We start from the raw sequence: 25,158 nt of genomic DNA, 5'->3' as shown, positions 1-25,158 counted from the left end.
AAAATTTAACAGCCAATTCAAATTACAAAAAGTTTGCTCCTATTGCCCTACTTATTTTAATTAAGATTGGTAAAGAATTCCAGCCTCTGGCAGCACTGAAAAAGAATAATCTCGAGAATTTTATGTTTTGAAAGAAAAATATTATGAGTGAGAGATAATTGAAGAAAGTTTAATTTCCAAAGGGATGGACAGGTTGATGGTCTACGTATACAACCAGATTGAAACTCATCAAGGTTAGGCTAGCCAAATTGCTTGTCTAAAACAAGACCCTCGGTAGCCCTAAAGTAGGTAAGATAAGGTTGAGATTAATTAAATCACACAGATCTTTTTTAGAAAGGAACTAGTCCCTCCAGTGAGGCATTTTGCAAATTTCCCAGGTGTTCAAAGGAATTATCACCAAGATATTTGGCACGGCTCCTTTAAAGTGGTATTGTACCAACGCAATTTCTTCTTCATCTTTACAACTCCTGACTCCTTGTGAGGTACACCCATTCTAGCGGCTAGGGTGTAGTGACCCGTTATAACATTATTTTGGTAGTTTATTGGTAGTTGATCTGTTGAATCCAAACAGACATTTTGTGTTTTTAGGATTCAATTTTGGCCAGAGCGCTTTGGAGACCCTGCAGTTAGTAAGTAATAATTTCCGGGATTACGCTTAAGTCAATCGCAGTACACAGTGTACAGTTTATTTTGAGGAATACTTATATCCTCTACTGCTCGCTGAAGGTTCAGTTCAGAGCCTTTCCTTGCACACTGATCCGCTCTTTCATTTCCCTCCACTTCAGGGTGACCAGGGACCCAACAATGTGTGGTGTTGTGATGTTGGACAAGCGAGAATTTAACACATCTTGAACCGATGTGCGCTTAAGCCAGTGTCTTGATCACTGCTTGTCTATCAGCAAAATACTCAATCAAGAAATAGAGCTTTTTAAAGTGCAACATTGAGTTGAAATACATTTCTAAAATAATTTTGAAATTTTGCTCATAAAATATGTGAGTAAGATCTCTGGGGGAGAGGGGGCCAGAAATATTGATTCCATATCTTTTCCAACCTGCAACAACTGATTTGGAAATATGATATGACGTAATATGAAAAAGATCGGGCAAGTGATGTGCGTAAGTGAGTGAACTGAATTTAAAAATCTTAGGCAAAACCACCCACATTAATGGCCATCAATAAAAAGTTAGGTATCGTACGGGCTTAGACATTTTTTATAACTTTTCTTCTGTATGTAAATATTAAAGTTGCAATGGCACTTAAAGATACAAATTTCACATTTATTGCTAAAGTTTTTTGAAGTGCTTTTGAATGCACGACTTTTTTTTATTTTTTTCGTCTAGTACGTACACGAATGAATTACAAGGTTATCGACTCGTGAGACTGCTATATAGGTATGTACATACAACTGTCCATTTGAGTAGCATCAGTTTCCAAAACTGCAGCATTGCACATCACAAATGCGACTCTCCCCGGAAAGTACAAACGTTCGAATTCGATTGGTACATTTGTTGCAATAGTAAATTTTCTCTTTTCCATAAAAATTGCGACTTCTGTGAAATTTTTTATGATACTTTTCAAAGAAAGCCTGATGTCGTTGTAAAGTTGTGGCAGATTGATGTTGTGTCGGAGACGGATGATAAGCATTTCAAATTGTAATTTTAAAATGTACACGGCGGTGTAGCTGGCAAATTGAGCGAATTCAAGAATCCGGTTGCATGATTGGCAACTTCATCTAAATTCATTACATAATAAATGGACGTACATACATATATGTACGTATCTTGCCTGTGGCATAGTAATACCTCTTTTTTGCTGCAATTACTCTGGCGGCTTCCATGCGACTTTGTTACAGTTTTCGCCTTTAAGTCTTTTTGCGAGTTGTGGTGTAAAAGTGGTTATATTTTAGTACCATAATTTAAATTCTCTCGAAACACTAACCAATTAAAAAATATTCAGTAAAATAGGCTATTTCTTTTCGTGCTACTAAAAGTGGTGTTAAATTCGAGGAAAATGCATTGAGTGTCAATTCTTGTAAAAATTTGGCTTATGGTGAACATTCCACGCTTGAGGCCAAATTCAGTTTATGGAAAATATTTTCCTATACATTGTAACTATAGCTTTTTTATATCATTCGCTTATTAACCTACTTTAGTTGATGTTCGCTTATCGGATTGAACGTACGAGGCACCTCCGAAAGTAAGAGCTATAGGAAAGTTTTTCATACAATAAAATCACACGTAAAATTCAGAAAAATGCGCTGCGACTGCGCTTCAAATGGTCCATCCGCTTAGTCCAATTTTGGCATACTCTTTCCAATAGTTCGGCCGGTATCTCACATATAAATGCTTTAATGTTGTCTTCCAATGCGTTAATTGAAGCAGGCTTGTCTGAATAGACATGAGCTTTAACATATCCCCACAAAAAATAATCTAAAGGCGTTATATCGCACGATCTGGGTGGCCAATTGACAGATCCCGAACGTGAAATAAAATGTTCACCAAACTCGCCTCTTAACAAGTCCATTGTTACGCGTGCTGTATGGCATGTGGCACCGTCTTGCTGAAACCACATGTCATGCAAGTAAAGCTCTTGCATTTTGGGCAAAACAAAGTTGGATATCATTTCACGGTAGCGCTCACCATTCACAGTTACGTTACGATTCGCAGCATCTTTGAAGAAGTACGGTCCAATGATACCTCCAGCCCATAAACCGCACCAAACTGCGACCTTTTCTGGATACCTTGGTAGCTCTTGCAGTTCGTCTGTCTTCTGGCTGATCTTCACTCCAAAATCGACAATTCTGCTTATTTACGTACCCATTGATCCAAAAATGAGCTTCGTTGCTGAACACAATTTTTCGCTAAAGAAGTGGATCTTAAACTTTCTTAACTGAACACGCATTTTTATAATAAAATTCAATGATTTGCAAGCGTTGGTCGTTTGTAAGACGATTCATGGTTAAATTATAGACCAAACTGAAGATGTTTGGCAGTGAAACCAAACACGAAACATGCGTCAGCTGTTTAAACCAACTGTTTAAAAAGATAATAGCTAAAAAATCACCCGTTAGTTTGTAGTAGTTTGAGTAGTTTAAAAAAAAACGTAAAAAATTACGTCATTAAGCCACTAGTCCACCCTCTTTCTTCACTGTTGAGACGGGCTTGAGGTTTCAGTCCAATAGATGGTACTCCAAGCCTCATTTCCAGTAACAATAGTGTGAAGAAAATTGTCACCTTCGACAAAACTCGCTCCAAAACTCTTTTCAGGCCTGCCAGCGAATTAACTTGAGTTGTTCTGTCAGCTGTTTTGAAATCCATGTCGCAGACAATTTCCGATATTCGGGGGTTTCTGTGATTGCTTCGTGCTGCGATGATCAGGAGAATAGGGGAAACATTGCAAAAAGTGTATCGAATCTGCGATAGCCATGCCCGGTGAGATCATCAACCGAGATTTCTTACGTATTTTCATTCGAAATCATTTTAACTTCTGCTCAAATATGAACGAGACGTTATCAATAAAACGGTCCGCGGATGACATATGGCAAAAATAAATTTTTTTGTTTTTTTGGTAGGACTGTTATAAGCTTACATGGCAAATTTCAGCGTTATATGTCACATAGTTTGTTTTCTACTGTAAACAAGTCAAGCTCGAGTGTGTTCTTCGAATTCTCTTTTATGACTTCAATTGTTTCAAAATGTTTTCCACGGAGCGGCAACTTGAGCTTTGGAAACAGGAAAAAGTCACATGGAGCCATATCAGGCGAATACGGTGCTTGCGGAACGATGTTAACATTATTTTTGCTCAAATAATCGCGAACAAGACGTGATGTGTGAGCTGGTGCATTATCGTGATGCAAGAACCATGACTTGTTGTCCCACAATTCCTTCCTTTTAAGACGAATGTTCTCGCGCAAACGCTTTAAAACGTCTAAATAATATTCAGCGTTAACCGATCGGCCTTGCGGAAGGAACTTCGAGTGCACCACACCTTCGTAATCGAAAAAAACAGTCAGCATAACCTTAATTTTTGAGCGACTTTGGCGTGGTTTTTTGGGTTGATGTACCGCCCTCTTTGAACGATTTGTACCACTGGAAAACACGTGCACGCGATAGAGCAGAGTCTCCATAGGTTGTCTGCAACATTTTTAAGGCGTCTGAAGCCGAAATTTTGTTGGAATAACAAAATTTCAAACAAATTCTTTGTTCAACTTAAGTTTCCATCGTTAAATTCGAAAAACACACTCGAGCTTGACTTGTTTACAGTAGCACAGAAAACAAACTATGTGACATATCACGCTGAAATTTGCCATGTAAGCTTATAACAGTAACAGTTGGTACTCGAAGATATTTGACCGAAATCAGTAGCAAGCAATGAGGTACTTGAGTCAAAAGATTCGACCGATTAGTCCCAACTGAGAGGAAATTCAACTTTTTCTCAATTCGTGTGTTTTACTCTTACACTCTTTTTGCATTTTTGGCCGAGCTGCTCCTCCTATTTATGGTTCAGGTCTTGATGGTTTCCACTTAAGGAGGAACGTACAGCTTTACGTCGCCTCCGAAATCGCAAATATTTCTTTTTCTTAATTGGCGCGATAAACGCTTACGCGATTTTGGCCGAGTTTAACAAAGCGCGCCAGTCGTTTCTTTCTCGTGCTAACCGGCGCCAATTGGACACACCAAGTGAAGTCAAGTCCTTCTCCATCTGATCTTTCCAACGCAGAAGAGGCCTTCCTCTTCCTCTGCTACTACCAGCTGGTAACGCATCGAATACTTTCAAAGCCGGAGCGTTTGTATCCATTCGGACGACATGACCCAGCCAAGTAGCCGCTGAATCTTTATTCGCTGCGCTATGTCTATGTCGTCGTAAAGCTCATACAGCTCATCGTTCCATAGCCTGCGATATTCGCCGTTGCCAACGTGCAAAGGTCCAAAAATCTTACGCAGAATCCTTCTCTCAAACACTCCAAGCGTCGCTTCATCGGATTTTGTCATCGTCCAAGCTTCTGCGCCATACGTTAGGACGGACATGATGAGAGACTTGTAGAGTGTTAGTTTTGTTCGTCGAGAGAGGACTTTACTGCTCAGTTGCCTACTTAGTCCAAAGTAGCACTTGTTGGCAAGAGAGATTCTACGTTGGATTTTAAAGCTGACATTGTTATCGGTGTTAATGCTGGTTCCTAAATAAACGAAGGATGGGCTAATCCCGGAACCATATGCAGAAGAATCGTCCTGGCCACTCCCAAGTGAATGGCGATCAGTAACTTTCCCCACTTGCGTGGACTTCTACACATGGAACCATCCTCCCGCGAATATTTTAGTAAAATTTAATTTGAACTGGGCAACCTAACATTGAAAAGTGTAGGTAGTTTTTGACCGATGAAAACAATAGTTATGTCGAAGCGTGGCACCGCTCATTGTAAAATTTTGCTTGCGTCGCAATTCTTGTTTTGATTCCATCATTTCTTAAAATTACCCCTATATGGCAGGTGGTCATGCTTATTGACCGATTTTGATTATTTTCAACACCAAACTACCTTGGACAAAGGGTAATACAGTACGTCAATAATGAGTTTTGACATTGAAAATAAAGTCATTTTTTCAATTCCAATAGAAAAAAAAACTTCACTAGAAAACTTTTTATTTATCTTTGACTTCTTTTTTGTACTGACTCAACTTTGTTAATAGCATTTAAAGGAAATTAATGAAGAAAACTTGAAATTCTTTGGAAAAACAACACACTATTTCGACACTCCAAGTAAACTGTTTTTACATTTTGCTTTTTCAATTTATTTAGAATCTGTTGCGCGCTTAACTTCGATTTACCGTTATCTCTGCTTTACAATGATCACTTGGATGTTTCGTTTTATCATTCAGTGAAAAATGTTTGCCTTATGGGAACTTCAAATTTAAATACTGTGTTTTTAAATAACTAGCAAAAGATTATCATTTGATATTACGCATTTAATATAAATATTTTAATTACCACTTGGGTAAAAGTATTGAGGAATTGTGTGAAATTTTTTCGGTAACACGTTAGATAGTTTATAATGCTACAAATCGAACGGAAAAAGAGGATGGATTAGCGCAAAAGCGTGCAGGTGGGCCTAAAACTAAAATTACTGGAGGTGCAGAACGCTCGATGATCCGAAAATTGAATCAAACCCCGAGAATTTTTTCGAGAACACTTGCAAAGGAGCTTAACGAGGAGTGTGGTACTGTTATCTCCCAAGAAGCAGTACGGCAAATCATACTGCACCACAAATATTCATCGATATCAACACGCAAGAAACCATTGCTGGCTGCACAAAATGTAGAAAAAAGCCTGTCTTTTGCTTTGAACCACTTTTCCGAACCGGAAGATTATTGGCAGGACGTTATATTTTGTGACGAGACAACGACAATGCTGTATTATAACGATGGACCTTTTAGAGTATGGTGCAAGACCCTGACCGCCTTACAAAATCGAAATATAATTCCTACGGTTAAACAGGGAAAAATTTCCGCTATCGTTTGGGGGTCCATTTTAAGTAAAAAAGTAGAACACTTGGCGTTTATTGACAGCATAATGGACGCCGAACAATATTTAAATATGTTAAAAAAAACTTATTCGGTAGTACTAAAAAATTGGGTTTATCGCTGAGAATAAACCAAATTTTAAATTTGACCAAGACAATGAGCCAAAGCATAAGGAGTAAAGGGTTTTCCAATAACAGGTGTTATTTAGATTAGATTAGAGATTATTAACAATTTTTTATAGCCGGAATTGGATGGTATTGATCTGGACAACGTTTATTTTCAACAAGACGGCGCTACGTGCCACACAAGCAACGAAACCATTGATCTTTTACGGAGAAAGTTTCCGGACCGTGTTATCTCTCGAAGAGGTGATCACAATTGGCCATCGAGATCTTGCCATTTAACACCTTGTGACTTTTTTCTTTGGGGGCCACGTGAAAGAGAAGGTCTACGCCAACAGCCCAGGGTCGATACAAGACCTCATAAAGTAGTTTTACTTTTTAATTTATTTTACAAGTTCGCCTGTTCAGCTGACGTATTTTCCCCCCTCAACCCCCTTTTTTTTATTCTACTAAATGTCAACAATACATAAAAAAAATTTCAGCCGGTATTAAATGAGTTGTTAACATTTTTTTTCGACACGTTTCGCAGCATCCCACGCACGTACCCACCGCTACTGGACCAGCTGACGGTTGGTTTTGTCATCCATTGGATGGCGTCTGCCTTCAGTATTAAAATCAGTTGGCATGAAAAGATGAAGTCAAAATGACTCCTGGCTCCAGGACTAAAAAGAGCCGCTCCATTCTATACGGTCCATTCCATGAAAAAGCGCCTGCAAAATGTTATTGAAGCTACCAAAAGTTAAATTAATCAAAAATACTACGTGTTCACATTATGTACCTATTAAGTGAAAAATGCCGTATGAAAGTTTATAAAAACAGTTTATTGACAGTGTTGAAGTAGTGTGTCATATGTTTTTGTTGCTTTAGGTGTTGTTTCTCCAAAGAATTTAAAGTTTTTAGTAATTCCCTTTAAATGCTGTGAATAAATATGAATCAGTACAAAAAAAAATTCAAAGATAAATAAATTGTGCTATTCTTTTCTATTGAAATCGAAAAACTGAATTTATTTTCAACGCCCAAGCTCATTCTTAATATACTGTATGTGTTCCAAGATTCATTGAAATATGTTAATTTTACCGTGCGTGAATTACCGTGCGCACGGATGGACAGACAAATATGGCTAAATCCACTCTTGCCATTCTTCTGAGTATTTCGCTACATACATGTCTATATTTATCTCATTTCGTTTATGCTATTACATACAACCGTTAAGCGAAGAAAATTATAATACCCTTGGGCCCAACTGCGTGGATATAAAAATTAATAGAAGCGAATAAGTACGAGGCCGCTTTGGTAAAGGAAAAATTTCTCAATTTTTATATACCTATTTGTAAAACAAATTACCTTTAAGTGAAGGATGTAACAATATATATTGGTGTGTACAGGGTGGCGCAAAATTATGAAAAATAATTTCTTTAAATTAGTTTGTTAAGTGCATACAAGGTGGCGCAGAGTTAATAATCCATTTTTTCATTTTTTTACCATCGGAAGATTTATAACTTTCTTTAAATGGCGTCGTACGTCTATCATATTTGCCACTTGCGAACTAGACATATACGGTATACAAACAGAGTGCTCGCACTATTCCCTGATCATTGGCTGTAGTACTGATGTTGTATTCGGCGGAAGGAAAGCCAGTGTTATAGACTTTAAATCAGTAACATTTGGATGTGTCGGGCAATTATCAACCAGCAATAAAATTTGTTTCTTCTTCTTCACCAGATCACGATATCAATCTCGAAGCCATTTTTCAAAAAGTTCTGATGTCATCCAAGCTTTACGATTGTTAACACAATCGACATGTAATGATTTGACCCCTTTAAACCATCTGGGTTTTTGTGACTTTCCAATAATGAGCAATTTCTTTGTTTTTGTGCCACTTATATTAGCTGCTACCATGACAGTTATTCTATCTTTCGATAATTTGCCTCCACTACAATTCTCATCTTTAAATTTTAATGTTTTGTCCGGCATTAATTTGTAAAACAGTCCAGTTCATCAGCATTCAATATCTCATCATCAGAAAACTGTCCTCATAGATTCGGCCACACAGTTGTTAATCAGTTTGTTGTTGAACTTTGATCAACAGACGACGAATCACCGACAATTTTTCCCGCCATAATATTATGTCGAGCTTTAAAACGACTGATCCAGCTTGCAGAACAATTGAAATCGAGAATACCAAAACGCGCGGCAAAAAGGTTTGCCTTTTCTTGTAGCATAGGGCCGCTGATAGGTATTCTTTTGTTTCTCGTGCTTTTAAACCACTGAATTAATGCTTCATCAACATTTTCTTGTCGCGATTTTCGAAGCCTTTTCGGTTTCAAAACATTTGAATTGAACGATTGCTTAATGCGGGTCTTGTTTCTAAAAATCATTGAGATTGTCGAATGATCAACGCCAAATTCCTTTGCGAGGGATGAGTTCGATTCTCCATTTTCTAATCTCCTCAATCGTAAATGCTTTTCGGCGTTGAAATGACATTCTTTTCACAGTGTAAACACAAACGACAACGACGTTTATTATAACCAGACCTACTTTATTAAAAATGGGTCATAATAAGTGACGAGTCACTATAAGAGAAGTCATTATAACCGACTTTTTTTATAAAGAATTTTATATGAAAACAAAAGTTCGTAGTGTAGTTAGATCAGGCGGTTGGTCAATATAAGCGGAGTTATAATAAACGGGTTCTACTGTATAATATAATAATAAAAATAATTAATAATAAATGCAAAATAATTTTATTTATTTTAGCTCCTTTTTTTATTGTAAAATAATAATTTATTGTTATTTTCCATATATTAAATAAATAAATAAAATTTTAGCCAAAAGGTTGTTACAAAACATTGGGTGACTAATTTTGCACCACTTAGTATGTCTTCTTCTTCTTCTTAATCTTTATTGTAGAACTAGGTCCTGTTTTTTTTGCAACGAAAAATTTGTTTTTGTTTTCCTTTTTCACTCCACTCGGGACCATAGCGGCTCGACAAAACTCAGTCCTACGTTGGTTTCGTTAATCTATTTTGCCTTCTGACAGGGTAGGTGATGAGCCTGTCGCTCCGAATGAAAAAAATTAGAATAGCTTATTGTTTTTTTTTCAAATAAAAATATAATTATTGCATGATTTGAAGCGGGATTCCGACGTCTTTGGTGCACTTCCTGCAGGTCGTGGTGTTTAAAGTAGAGCTATCGTCATAATCTTTGCCAGCCGTTCGTCTCTCATTCGCTTAACATGCGGGTTCCTTTCGTTTCTTCTCTTGTATGTACTTGACAAATTAATTTAATGAAATTATTTTCCATATGAAACCCAACCATTAATTGCGGAAAACTTTTTCGATTTTTGTTGACAATCAAACGCCACATGAGCTCGTAGTAAATCCGTTAACATCCCCAACATATTTATTTAATAGCGCTGATGTTAAAAGGTATTTAACCCACGCAACAACCGAGCAACCAAGTTGAAAAGATGTCAAAGCAAGCGCACATGAACACATATTAATAGATATGCATACATACAGCCATATTTCCATATGTGCATGCTTGTATGTGTGTATGTATGGTATGTGCCTGACAACCATAAAAGGGTTTGCATAATACGAAGATGATTATATCGTTGGTTGCCCTTTTGGAGATGATTTGATGGTAACGACTTCACTGCTCATAGTTCTCTTTTGATGTTAGTAACTCACAAATTAGCACATCTCCCGCAGACGTAAGTGCAGGGAGGCGACATAAATATCAAGCTTTCGGAATGCCCTTGAGGGTACAAGAATGTGCACACACTACACTACACCCGTACACTCGTCAAAGTTGTACGAATCTACAACAGCTCGACAGTTTGCACAACATTTCATTTCTGCTTTATTTCACTCTCGCAGCATAGTTTTCCTTTTATTATTTTTGTTTTCTTTTTTTTTGTTTGGAAAACATGAATACAAATAAATAAATATCAACTGACAAGTAATTGTAAACTTTTTCCCCTTCAACGAAACCATTTACTTTATTAATTGTTTGTCTTTCAATGGGTTTGTGTATTCCTTTCCATTTTAGTTGGTGGCGTGAAGGACCAATCAATTTCTTAATGTGCTTCCGACACGGTCTTCATCCTTTACTCGCATAACATCGAGCTGCAAGCAAACAAACGTATATTTGTGCAACGTCGAGCAACTGCTGTACTATCATATTTGTTAATGAAAATGGCTGTAAAAGGAATGTTATCAAGCAACGCTGGCAGTTTGACGGGCTCCAGAGTAAACTCGCCGTCCTACATATCGTGTATGGTTTGTTTCATATTTTGCCTACTCTCCGCCCTGCCGCTACCGTTCTTTACAACAGCTAATCGTAAGTTCGATCAAATCACTCAACGCATGATTTATTATATATTAAATACATATATGTACATATGTATGTGTGTAGCGCATGATTTTGATTTATTCGATTTAATAAAAGTTGTTTCGTCCTAACACAAATTAAGGAATACAAGAACTTGCTGCTCAAACAGGCATACATACGTGCGTATGTTTGTATGTACACGCGCACGAGGACTAATTTTGTAATCCCTTTTTTGCATAGTTAAAAGCAGATTGTAATTTTCAAATTTACCGCGCGCCTCCTAGCAATTTAAACTGACCACATTGCTATTGAGCAACTTAGCGTGGAAAATTGCGTTCTGCTCGCACTTTCGTACAATTAAAATTTGAGCTTCGGGCTTCTAAGTATATATGTAAGTTCATAGCTTAAGATGTGAGTATGTAGGCGTGTGTGCTGGTGAAAACACCGTTACGCTGTTGGCGCTGTCAACGAACTGTGCCAGGTTCTTCATGATGAAGCAATTAACTAAGTTAAATAAATGAGACGTCTCTTCTCTCTACGAAAGTAAACAAATTAATTGCTTTTGTTGCTACAATTTGTTACGCTATATAACCACTTTTTTACCGTTTCCTTTCTTTCCTGTTACACGTATTCTGATTTCGCTCCTATAACTGTGGTCGTTAACGAGGTTACGTTCGCTTTCTCTTGTGTTCTTAAAGCATTTATGTTTGCTTTTATATGTATATGTATGACTGTATGTCTGTATGTAGGTATAACAGAATATTTGCACTTGGGGGTGGGGCGCACAGTGGGCGTATCTTGCACTGCTGTTTACCATAAATTGTGAAAATAAAAAGAGGAAACGACAAGTTGTTTTCTTAATACTCGTACTAATCGATTAAGCAAATGCTCAATATTTGCTGACAATTCAATAGCTACCTAATTTTTCTAGTAAATGAAAGCTTAAGGTAAATTAAAGCTTTTATATAAAAACGATTGAGGCATTAAGCATGCGGTTGTTTCTTTAATTTTCTTCCTCTCGTTATAGTTTTTTTGTGCTCTTATAAAGGGTGGTTAAGTTTCAAGGGCCGGTGTTGATTTTGAATAAAACACAATTTTTTAGGAAATAATTATTATTTCTCTTTATTATGATAATATTGGTATAGCTCAATTATGCATAGAACAAAATATCGGTAAAATGGCCGCCGCGGCCTCGGCGGTACACCTCCATCCAAATTTTCAATGACGCTGAGGCATAATTGAGGTTCTATGCCGTTAATGTGCCGAATTATCCAATCCTTTAGCTCTTGAATTGTTGCTGGCTTGTCGACGTATACCTTTTCTTTCAAATTACTCCAAAGAAAGAAGTCCAACGGTGTCAAATCACATGATTTTGGCGGCCAATTGACATCGCCGCGACGTGAGATTATTCGGCCATCAAATTTTTCGCGCAAAAGAGCCATCCGTTAGCTGTGTGACAAGTGGCACCGTCCTGTTGAAACCACATATCGTCCACATCCATATCTTCCCATTCGGGACATAAAAAGTTCGTTATCATCTCACGATAGCGAACACTATTCACAGTAACTGCCTGACCGGCCTCATTTTGGAAAATATACGGCCCAATGATGCCGCCGGCCCATAAACCACACCAAACAGTCACTCTTTGTGGGTACACTGGTTTTTCGGCAATCACTCTTGGACTATCACTGAGGTGAAAATGTGCCTCATCACTGAAGATGAAGAGCGCGATATGCATTTTGATTTGAACGCCCATTTTCATAATAAGCCTGAATAACTTTAACGCGTTGCTCGATTGTGTATCTTTCCATGGTTCAAATTAAGTTTGTCTGAAATTGAAAAATGTCAAATGAAATGCAGAAAAGCTTGAGGTTGGGTATAGGTCACATTCAATATTGGCCCTTAAAATTTAACCACCCTTTATATTGAGTTAAAAAAAGCTGCTTGTCGAATTACTCCAATATGCGGAACAACGTAAGTAGAAGAAAAGTGTAAGTCAATACAATATGCATACTTTTATTTATATGTTGTTAATAAATACAAAATAATATCTGTAAAATAAACGTTTGATACCTTTTTTGTATACCTTTTAAATACGTATTTAATTGTGGCTCGAGAAAAATTTCAACTTTTGGAAAACGGCTCGAACTGTCAAGGAGTTTGGCCACCCCTGCTATAGATCATCATGAAGAAGATTTTGAAAATCAATTATGTCCTTTTCAGCCACCATTGTTCATTTTTCCGTAGTTAGGCACTCGTAAATATAAATTGACTTTTATTTAGGTTTTTGTTTTTATGTTGGCGATATAAATTTATGTTGCGCATACATTTGCAGCGAACACTTCTTTAAAAATTAAAAAACAAACTTTTAAGCGCAGAGGAGCTAAGTGCATATCAATACTGTAAGACTCAAGGATTTTCCGAACCAGTACAGATACATTTATAGAAAGTATATGAGATGAAAGTTGTGTTTGTGTACGAAAAAAAATAATTGCCTCTCGGTATGCATTTATGGTCGTGAAGAACTTTCAAATCATACATTTACATTGATTTGCGTTCTCAAATTTGCTATAAAATTAGTGAATTTAAACTCCTTTTTTATATAAAGAACCATTAATCTTTTATTATTTAAATACCAAAATAATCATAAGAGAAAACTAGCTAAGAGCAACTAGCTTGTAATATGTATTAGGTAGATCAAAATACATCCTCGATTAGATGTGTTCAAAAAGTATCGCGAATTTTGAATTTTCGCAGGTTACGTATATTCGAATTTTGATTTTTTTTGTGGCGATATATTGGTACTCATGTCCCTCACTCATGCCGACGAGTTCGGCCATTTTGAATGTACAGTTAATTGTTGACAGCTGCTTTGATTGCACGTGTTTCGGCTCGTCCTCGATTTTTAACTATTTAAAAAAGATGGATCAACGAACCTGTTTAAAATTTTGTGTGAAAAACGAAATGAAGTGCGCGGATGCATTCCGAATGTTGACTGTGTCATACGGAGAAGCTACTTTGGACCAAAACAACGTTTATCGGTGGTACAAAATGTTCTCAGAAGGCCGAGAAGATGTGAACGACGAAAAGCGTGAAAAGCGTGCCGGACGTCCGAGCACTTCAACAACACACGAAAAAATTGATGAAGTGAAGAAAATGATTTCAATGATTTGGTCATGAGACAGGTCGTCGCAAAATTCGTACCAAAACTGCTCAATTTCGACCAAAAGCAGCATCGCATGAACATTGCTAATGAGATGTTGGACTCTAACCGCGACGACCCAAATTTGCTCTGGAGGATCATAACTGGTGACGAATCGTAGGTTTATGGTTACGACGTGGAAACCAAAGCTTAGTCATCTCAATGGAAGCAGCCGCACGAACCAAGCGCGCCAAGTTCGGTCGAATGTAAAAGTTTTGCTTACCGTTTTCTTCGATTGCAGGGGCGTTGTGCATCATGAGTTCTTGCTACAGGGTAAAACGGTCAATAAGGAATATTATCTGCAAGTTATGCACAATCTGCACAATTTGTGCAAAGCAATCCGCCAGAAACACCAACATTTGTGGAAAAACAAAAATTGGCTCTTGCATCACGATAACACCCCTGCTCACACATCGTTGCTTGTGCGCGACGTTTTGGCCAAAAAACAACACACTTATGATGCAACAGCCACCGTGTTCCCCAGATCTGGCCCCTGTGACTTTTTCTTGTTCCCGAAACCGAAGAGGCCCATTAAAGGATGACGCTACGCTTCGATTGACGAGATAATGACGGCATCGAAGGAGGAGCTGAACAAGATAAAAAAAAAAAAAGATTTTGTGAAACGCTTCGAAGATTAGAAAAAACGTTGGCACAAGTGCATAATATCTCAAGGGGATTACGCTGGCATATGTGCGTTGCAGTTCATGGGAAATACTTTGAAACGATGATATAACTTTTGAGGAATAAACTTGAATTTTGAATTTTGTGAATATATAAGTTCAGTCCATAAGTTCGTGTGTTTTTTAAAGGTGGTTTTAAAATTAATAAAAACGATGTTTAAGATATTTATTAATCATTAATCATCAACATTTAGGCAAATGTTTAATTCTCTGCTCAAAAAATTGTTTGTCCTTGGAATTTTGGCTCGCTTCGATATCCCTTTTTATAGCTTCTTTTGAGGAGTAGTTCTAGTTACTTATATGGGATTGAAGTCCATGGAAAAGGTGATAATCACAAGGTGCAATATCCGGAGAATATGGTGAATGCGGCATTAGCTACCATCCGAGCTCCTTCAGCTTGCCTAATGTTTGCCTTGCGGTATGAGGTCTTGCGTTGTGGTGGTGAACAAAAGTTTGCGTCTATTCACTAAAGACGGTCGATTTTTTTAAGTGCCTCATTCAGGTTTGATAACTGATGGGAATAATAATTGACAGTTATCGTCTGGTTTGGTTCCAGAAGTTCATAATAAAAAATACCGGACATAGGTGGGATACCAAATAGACAGGAGAATCTTCTTGGGGTGAAGGCCATCTCTAGGGGTCAGTTCTGGTGCTTCATCTTTATCTAACCATTGACGTTTGCGAACAGGATTATTGTAAAGGACCCATTTTTCATCGCCAGTAACGATACGGTTCAAAAAACTTTCATTTTCAAGCCGTTTCAACTTTCCTTTTCAAGCCCGTTTTCCCAGTTTTGAAACCTTTCCCAACTGAACCAGATGCCTGTGAACTGTTCCATGCGATGAATTTAACCTCTGAGCTATCATATCGACTGTGAAATTTGGCTCAGCTTCCACGAGTTCGAGCAAGGCGTTGGAGTTAAAGACGTCGCAGTCAGGACGACCAGCGCGCGGGGCATCCTCCACGTCGCAGTTACCACTTCGGAATTTTGAAAACCACCTTTGCGCAGTCCTTACACTCACGGTATCTTCTCCGTGCACAGTGTTTATTTCTGCAGCAGCAGTTGTTGCATTTTTACCACTTTCATAAAAAAAAATATCGTGTAAAAAAAGAGTTTGGTGTGCACTCAAAATTCTATTCTTTTCATTTATTCGGTCGAAATTGAAGTATACTGCTGTTATATGGAGACCGTATCACGCTGTTCATATAAATCAATTGAAGAGACAGCAGAAAATATGCCTACGTTTTGCTTTGCATACCTTAAATCTCTCTGAAACGATTCCTTCTTATAATTCTAGTTACCAATTAATTTGCTTATTATCATTAAATAACAGCCGATCTCTTTTGGCGTCTTTATTTATTCGCGACATCCTTTCGGCTAAAATCGACTGCTCGTTCCTTTATTGGTTAACTGATTGTAAAGTGCCATAGAAAAATCTTTGCAGTTTCGATACTTTTCCTACAGATTTTATACTAGGTTGTTCAATAAGTTTTGCGGTTCGATAAGAAAATACAATTTTATGGTTTGTATATTAATACACTTCACTGTTCAGCAGAGTCTCCCTGCACATCAATACACTTGTTCCAACGAGATTTCACATTATGAATTCCCTCCTTGAGTGAGAAGGGCTGCAAACTACGCTTCCACAGCTTTGTGACCTCATCATTTGATGAAAAACGCTTTCCACGCTTGAATTATTTAAGGATGGTTGTCCCAACATTTCAAACTTGGATCCTTTGCACGAATTTTTACTTTCAGCTGGTCTAAATGGTTACAATAATAAATAAATAAATAAATAATTGGCACGTACACTTCTGTTAGGTGCTTGGCCGAGCTCCTCCTCTTATTTGTGGTGTGCGTGTTGATGTTGTTCCACAAATGGAGGGACCTACAGTTTCAAGCAAGCCGTCTCCGAACGGCAGATATTTTTATGAGGAGCTTTTCTCGGAGGTTTGCCATTGCCTGCCGAGGGGCGACCGCTATTAGAAAAATGTTTTTATTAATTTTGCTTTCACCGAGATTCGAACCAACGATCTCTCTGTGAATTACGAATGGTAATCACGCACCAACCCATTTGGCTACGGCGGCCGCCTTTACAATAATATTCAGAATTTATTGTTTTACCAGTTTGCAGATAATCCACAAACAAGGCTCCTTTCGCATCCAAAAAAACTGATGCTAATACCTTCTTGGACCATTTCTGGGCACGAACTCGTTTCGGAGCCGAAGAACCAGGTTCACAGCACTCTTTAGCCTCTTGTTTTGATTGATGATTCATGATGATGGACCCAACTATCATCCATAGTGAGGAATCGATGCATAAATCCACTTCATCATTTCGAAATTGCTCTAACTGTTGCTGAAAATGTCGCATTGGAATTTAATTTTGTTTCATTGTTAGCGAATGGGGTGCTCACTGTGCACGCAGCTTTCTGAAACCCAAATATTCAGTCAAAGTACTGAGTGCATTGCCTAGGGACTTCTACTAAATCTCTTTCACTCACTCGACGATTTTCCAATACGATATCCTGAATTTTTTCTACGATTTCTGGTGTGGTTGCTGTTTTTGGACGTCCTTGACGTGGATCGTTTTCAAGGCTTATACGATCCTGTTCAGCAAAGCACCTTTCTATTGTGCTAATTGTTGGTGGCAAATCCTTTGAAAACTCCAAAAAATTTCCTTTGCATTTAAACCTTCCAAAAAAAACTCAATCACCTCACGATACTTGAGACACGCCGATACTAAACGTCTTGCAACCAAAGAATTAATTGACAGATTGAAATGAAACTTCACTTACCTTCATATGAAGAGTGTACCAACATAACGAAAAAATATGTTGGCTGGTAGCAACGCCCTCTCTTATCGAACCGCAAAACTTGTTGAACAATGCTTTGCAAAGCCAATGCTCCAATTAATAGAGCTTTGTCCGTGTTCAATTCCTTATCGATTTTTTTAGATCTAAACTTATCGGATTCGAAATCAATTCTAGATTGAAGTACTATTTATTGTGTAATAGTTTGGCATAATATTATTCGAATTTACCATTAAGCGAATTATACTAAAAACATAAAAAAGGTAACATGGGTTTCTGGTCATCGCGACATTGAGGGTAACTGTAGAGCCGATGAACTAGCGAAACTCGGCACAAAATTGACTGATGGGTATATAGATAATGGCATAGGGATACCCTTACAAACATGTAAGCTACTCATCCTTGAAGAAATTATAAAGAAAGCAAGCGAAAGATGGCGTAATGAAACCACCTGCAAAATCGCCCGTCAACTGTGGCCGACTTTAAATGCTAAACGCACAGAATCTCTGCTAAACCAAAATAAACACAGTCTTAGCACATTGATCTCAGTCATAACGGGGCACTGCCTAATAGGTAGACACGCCCAAAGGATGGGTTTGCAAACACATGACTTCTGTAGAAGTTGTCTAGATGAGGACGAGGAAAAGACAATCTCGCACCTACTGTGCCACTGTCCTGCTCTATCCAGACGCAGGTTTACTATTCTGGGTAGACAATTTTTTAATGAGTTGGAAGATCTCAGTTCTACAGAAATCAGAGATATTTAAAAAAATTTTAAAATCACACACTGGTTTTAGGAGATATAGGGACAAGCTCCCCATGCGGCATCACAATGGGCTATGCGCCTGAGTGTGTCCCACAGGACAACCGCTTCAACCTAACCTCACCTACTAAAAACAAAAAAAATTATATTTTGAAACTTTTCCTTTGCCTAATGCATTTTTAAAGCTCTGAAACTATTCTAGCGCTAATTGCTTTATCTGCTATTTTAGGCCACTGTGCCGCGATGTAAATTTATAACGCGTCGTTCGCGCTCAGTCACGTTCGCTATGGTCAATTTCATTTTTAATTGCTTTGAGTTCAGCGGATGTCAGTTTTTGTTGCTGCGCAGTACCGTTATTAACATTTATGTTCGACTTTTTATTATGCCTCGTGTATTATGCAATGCATTCAGTTATATTAGAATTTGTATATTTGTACTCCTGTGCTAGTGATTTGAAAAGTCAAAGTGTTGAATATTTCACATATGTAGCAATGTATGTATGTACTTGTATTCGTATTCAAATGTGCATGGGAGCACATACACACACACATACATGCATACATATTCGCTTTATAATAATCCTACTCCAAAAGTTTATTTGCCATTAAAATTCAAACTTTCCCCAATCGTAAATTTTGTGAATAGTTTTTGTTAATCGACTTTTGGGTTGACTTTACGTATGGTTTTAATATTATAATATAAATAAATAGTATAGCATATTTCCACAGTTATTGCGTTAGAAGAGTAAAGGATTTGTGTGTAAGTGTGTGATACTATATTTGTTGGCGCTACACGCACACAATAAACGTAAACCGTTTTTCCCTCCGCCAAGTATACCTCCGCAAAATGGGACAAACCAAATCCAACGAATTGTAAAGAGAATATAAAGCATCAAAAATTTGTATTGGTGGGCTAGTGTAAGCACAACAATTTTCTGTTTTTTTTTCTCAAGTTCACTATTCCACGTAAAAAATTGGTTTTCTTAAGAAAGTCTCCTTTATTAAAGACTTATCGTCGTTTGTTCAAGAACGTCAAAGTTTTAAGCGCCACATCAAAGAGGATGCAATTTGAATATGTAATTCTCCCATACTGTTCGATACAAGGGCGAACCACATAGTTTTTCGTTTAATCGCTGACGGAATGCCTATGGCGCTACTCATGGTAAAAGAAATACGTTATTATCTGGGTAGATGGCTGTAGTGATCGCTATCTCAAACAATGTAAAATGTATGCTCGTTATCAAGGAAAAAATTCGGTTCGTTTTACAGATTTTCTTTAATAAAGACGAAAATGTAGGCCGCTGAAATAATGAATGGTGTATATAGTGCCGAAACTGTAACAACTGATTACGTGCAATTTTGGTTTCGTCGATTTCGTTCCGGTATTTTTGATGTTAGAGATGTACCTCGTACAGGCAGGCCCATTGTCGAAAATGTCGATGAAATAATCAGAAACAGAAATAATCGAAGTTGATCGACATGCTAGTAGTCGCAGCATCGCATAGGAGCTAAAGATCGACCATAAAACAGTTTTATGCCATTTGCGCAAAGCTGGATTCAAAAAGAAACTCAATGTTTGGGTGTCATACCAATTAACACCAAAAAAAATTATGGATAGAATTTCCATCTACGAAGCCTTGGTCAAACGGCATAAAATGGACCAATTTTTTAAACGTATGGTAACTGGGGGTGAAAAATGTGTCACGTACGACAATATTGTGCGAAAACGTTCGTAGTCAAGCGGGATGAAGGAATTAAAACGGTGGCCAAACTAGGACTAATAGCTAAGTTTCTACAGTGTATTTGGTGGGACTTGAAAGGAAACATTTATTATGAGATGATTCGGTATGTCCAAACACTAAATTCACATTCCTAATGTCAACAACTACACCGTTTGAAGCTAAGGATTGACCAGAATCGGCCAGAATTGGCCAACAGAAGAGGTGATGTGTTCCATCAGAACAACGCAAGGCCACACACGGCGCCAAAAACTCCAGGAGCTTGGATGGGAAACTTCAATGCACCCACCATATGATGAGACCCTGGCACCAAGCGATTACCATATTTTACTCTCATTGCAAAAGTTTCTGAGTGATAAGAAATTGGTATTAAGAGAAATTGTGAAAATCAATTACTAGAGGTTTTCGCCAAAAAGGACCAAGACTTTTATTAAAGAGGCAACAAAGCGGTGCACATTGGACCCAAACCGGAGCATCCGAAACATCTTAAATACGTTTTTTTTTTTTAATTTTACACAAAATAATGGATTTCTATTTCCCCGAATCAATATATCAGCAAGACCCCAAGCTCTCTATCGCCCGCAATGTTTCAGCCAGACGTTCTGGCAACCTTAAGGTGCGCCAACATACGCCACGCATTTATTAACATATTCTCAGCTATCCAAAGTTAGTTCGAGAGTCTTAGACAACCGAATTGATTTTTGGATATCGCTTTTGCATAGCCAACTTAAGGTTGCTTGCAGATTACGGCATCGGTCATAGCTAACTCGAACTATCTAGACAAATTCACATATTATATAAGGTTGTCAAAAAAGTCTTGCGGTATTTCCGCAAGCTTGCCTTTGCAAGCGCGTGGTTCTAGTTGTATTCGTCGCATCGGTTCACGCTAGAGCTTTTTGGAAAGCTCTTTTCGCGTGCTAACACGTGTTGGATTAATTGTTGTTTGCTTTTAGTCATTCGTGAGTTATAGCGTCGCAAACATGGAGCAAAATAAAGAGAAAATACGGCATATTTTACAGTACTACTACGATAAAGGCAAAAATGCATCTCATGCTGCCAATAAAATTTGTGCAATTTATGGACCCGATACAGTTTCCATTTCCACCGCACAACGATGGTTTCAACGTTTTCGTTCTAGTGCAGAGGTGATCGAAGATGCGCCACGGTCCGGAAGGCCTGTCGTCGAAAATTGCGATAAAATCGCTGAATTGATCGAAAGAGACCGGCATAGTAGCTGCCGTAGTCATCAAACCGTTATAAACCATTTGAAGAAGCTTGGATTCAAAAAGAAGATCGATGTATGGGTGCCACACGACTTGACGCAAAACAACATGTTTGCCCGTATGGATGCATGCGAATCGCTTCTGAATCGCAACAAAATCGACCCGTTTTTGAAGCGGATTGTGACTGGCGATGAAAAGTGGGTCACTTAAGACAACGTGAAGCGCAAACGGCCGTGGTCGAAAAGCGGTGAAGCTGCCCAGACGGTGGCCAAGCCTGGATTGACGGCCAGGAAGGTTCTTCTGTGTGTTTGGTGGGATTGGCAGGGAATCATCCACTATGAGCTGCCCCCCTATGGCCAAACGCTCAATTCGGACCTGTACTGCCAACAACAGGACAACGCCAGGCCACACACATCTTTGGTGACGCGCCAGAAGCTCCGGGAGCTCGGATGGGAGGCTCTTTTGCATCCACCGTATAGACCGGATCTGTCCATGGCGAACGAGCTTGGTAGTCGGAAGTTGTCCCCAAGAGAGTCCTGTGAAAATTGGCTCTCCGAGTTTTTTGACAATAGGGAATCGAGCTTCTATAAGAGGGGCATTATGAAGTTGGCATCTCGTTGGGAACTCGTCATCGAACAAAACGGCGCATATTTGACTTAAATCGCATTATTATAACCAATTTTATGAACAATTGAAAATTCACTAAAAATACCGCAGGACTTTTTTGACAACCTTATATATATACAACCTTGATCAAAAGGTTCCGGAAAACTACCAGGCAACACTTTAAGTCAACTAAATTGAGTTCTGTTTTTTTTTTTCTTGTTAGGTTGCCACATCTGTGATTAACATTCCTACCGAAATTTCATTGTTTTCACGTCTTTCCGCTTTTTTAAAAATGGATTTGAATTTACAACAACGAGTTTGTATTAAGTTTTGTGTAAAAAAAATGGATTCAATGGTGCAAAAACCTTAGAAATGTTAAGAAACCCCTTCGGTAATAATACTCTAGAAAAAAGCCGGCAGCTTTTGGCGTGAACGCTTCAGAAGAGTTCGCGAGTCCATCGAGGATGTCGAACGTAGTGGCATGCCATTGGCATCGGGAAGTAATGAAAACATCAATAAAGTGAAAGAAGGGTTGATCAATAACCGCAACTTAAACATCAGAGAGCTGACAGAGGACTTAAACTTTGCTTATGCTTCCGTTCAGAAGATTCTAGTTAATGATTTGAGTTTGCCTCATTTAGTGCTGCTTAAAATCTGGTCACAATGGGCATGATGCAAAAAAGGGACCTCATTGATATCACCAAAGACATGACAACATTCTACAGGTACGACTGGCAGTAAATATTTTTAATTAAAAAATATTTCTATGCTTGTCATTCTAAAGGGTGGTTAAACTTCAAGGGCCGATGTTTAATGTGAACCCCACCTAAACGTCAAATTTTTTTCTACATTTCAAATGGCAACAATTTTCGAAGAAAATCATCTTCTGTGATGAGTCACATTTTCACCTCAGTGAATTCGTCAATAAGCAGAATAGCCGCGTACGGGCGAATGATAGTCCAAGAGTGATTGCCGAAAAACCAACGCACCTACAAAGAGTGACTGTTTGGTGCGGTTTATGGGCCGGCGGCATCATGGGCCGTATTTTTTCCAAAATAAGGCCGGTCAGGCAGTTACTGTGAATAGTGTTCGCTATCGTGAGATGATAACGAACTTTTCATGGCCCGAATTGGAAGATATGGATGTCGACGATATGTGGTTTCAACAGGACGGTGCCACTTGTCACACAGCTAACGAAACAATGGCTCCTTTGCGCGAAAAATTTGATGGCCGAATAATCTCACGTCGCGGTGATGTCAATTGGCCGACAAAGACAATGTGATTTGACACCATTGGACTTCTTTCTTTGGGGTTATTTGAAAGAAAAGGTGTACGTCGATAAGCCAGCAACAATTCAAGAGCTAAAGGATGAGATAATTCGGCACTTTAACAGCATAGATCTTCAATTATGCCTCACCGTCATCGAAAATTAGACCATCGGATGGACGTGTGCCGCCGAGGCCGCGGCGGTCATTTGGCCGATATTTTATTCTATACGTAATTAAACCATATCAGTATTATCATAATAAAGAGAAATGACAATAATTTCTTAAAAAATTTCTTGAAATTTAACCATCCTTTATATTAGTTCGACTAAGCAAACTATTGCTGAAAATAATGTCAAAGGCTATAAACCCTTCCTGTAAGATAATGCGAAGGCTGAGAAGTCTTAAGACAATCCTGCGATAAAAATGAAAATATTCTGCTAACATTTCTAACCTATTCTCATTTAACAAGCTTAAGAGCCTTTCGAGCACAATATGGCTTGCAAGCTTGACATTTTTACTTTGAAATACGAATACACTCTCGCTACTTATGTGCTAATAAATTTGAAACAGAAATCTCAATTCCTGTAACATAATATTCACCCTCGTGCATGTATATTATACCGGATATTATTTATTATGCTGCGCATCGTACTTCAACAAGAAGTATCTAACTTTACTTCAGTTTGCTTTCATTAAAGTTAGTTGTGACACTTAAAAGTTCGAGGAAATGATCATTTGACGTACACGAGTAGCTTGACATAAACAACTACAAACAACTGCGCATAAAATTCATGGTATTCTGCTATAAAACTTCTACGCTAATATAGACATATATACATATAAACATTTATATATCCGCATATTTCTTTGAAGTTAATACAACGGTAGCAATGAACAATTTTTTAATTAAGCAAAAGTCTCGCTTGCTTCCTGAGAGTTTGGCAATATTTGTTTTCGGGATTTACTTGCTTCATACGCTTTTATGTGAGTATTTTTTAGAATATAATAAAAATAGATAAAAATAATTTAAAGTAAAAAGTAAAGCAAAAAATAAATACCTGTAACTTTCGATCAACGTGGCGTATACGTAATCTCTTAATTCACCTGTGTGTTTTTATATGAATCCACATCTCTACATATACACACATATTATATATGGCCTGATGTATCTATTTTTGTATTTATTTATAAAATATTTATAAAAGATACAATGATGAAGTGTGTTTTTGATAGCGATGATAAGTTGCAAAAAGGTCATGGTGGCTTAGTGGAGCCTTTGCGAAGATTACTGTGTTTCACTATTGCCACGTCCAGTCTTAGTTATATATATCTACATATATGTTTAGCTTGCGACATGCACACGCTGCAGAGTACATAACTGGGTTTAGTTTGCATAGGGACAAGCGATTCATAATGCCATTTGTATTTTGTCAATTCATTTATAAGCGTTCCATGGCCAGGAGTGATAGCTAGTTTTCGAATATGTAGAACTGTGACATGGTAAAAAAAGAAAAGAGGATTTTTTTACACCCACTTTTGCTTTTACTTTATCAATTTCGTGACATATGTTTTCTATACTTTATTTTTATTCGACCGTTATTTTCGAAAATATACCGAATATTTCTATTCACAGCACCGGAATTGCGGAGTGCTTACTTCTCTAATTGTTGTAAGGGAGGTACATATCTACCCCGACTGTTAGGCAGCAGTTAGAGCTCTGTGCTCATTCTTTGTGCATTCGAAATTAGTCGGCAGATGCCTGATTTCTCTCTCGACTGCATTCGTACACTTCGATATTAACCTTATTTGGGTGGCCCGTCATAGTGGCATAGAGGGAAACTGCTGGGCTGATAAGCTGGCTAGAGAATTAGGGTTCCTTCAAGAACCTGTG

The 25,158-nt window shown here is 38.0% G+C and overlaps 1 protein-coding gene across 5 annotated transcripts in view; it reads left to right on the top strand.

Annotated features, from left to right (window-relative positions):
• LOC129248525 (tyramine beta-hydroxylase) overlaps window positions 1–25,158 on the top strand; it is a 75,909-nt gene that overhangs the window by 12,549 nt on the left and 38,202 nt on the right. For 2 of the 5 annotated variants that reach the window (XM_054888103.1, XM_054888100.1), the window contains exon 2: window positions 10,692–10,982. In XM_054888103.1, the coding sequence (XP_054744078.1) occupies window positions 10,832–10,982 (151 nt within the window). In that variant the 5' untranslated portion in view covers window positions 10,692–10,831. Of the gene's footprint in view, window positions 1–10,530; window positions 10,608–10,640; window positions 10,983–25,158 lie in introns of those variants that run through there. The other 3 variants (XM_054888102.1, XM_054888104.1, XM_054888101.1) reach the window with 3 other exon arrangements.

This window comes from Anastrepha obliqua, chromosome 5 (genome assembly GCF_027943255.1).
Source record: "Anastrepha obliqua isolate idAnaObli1 chromosome 5, idAnaObli1_1.0, whole genome shotgun sequence".
Classification (NCBI taxonomy): domain Eukaryota; kingdom Metazoa; phylum Arthropoda; class Insecta; order Diptera; family Tephritidae; genus Anastrepha; species Anastrepha obliqua.
This window is presented reverse-complemented; position numbering and strand designations above follow the sequence as displayed.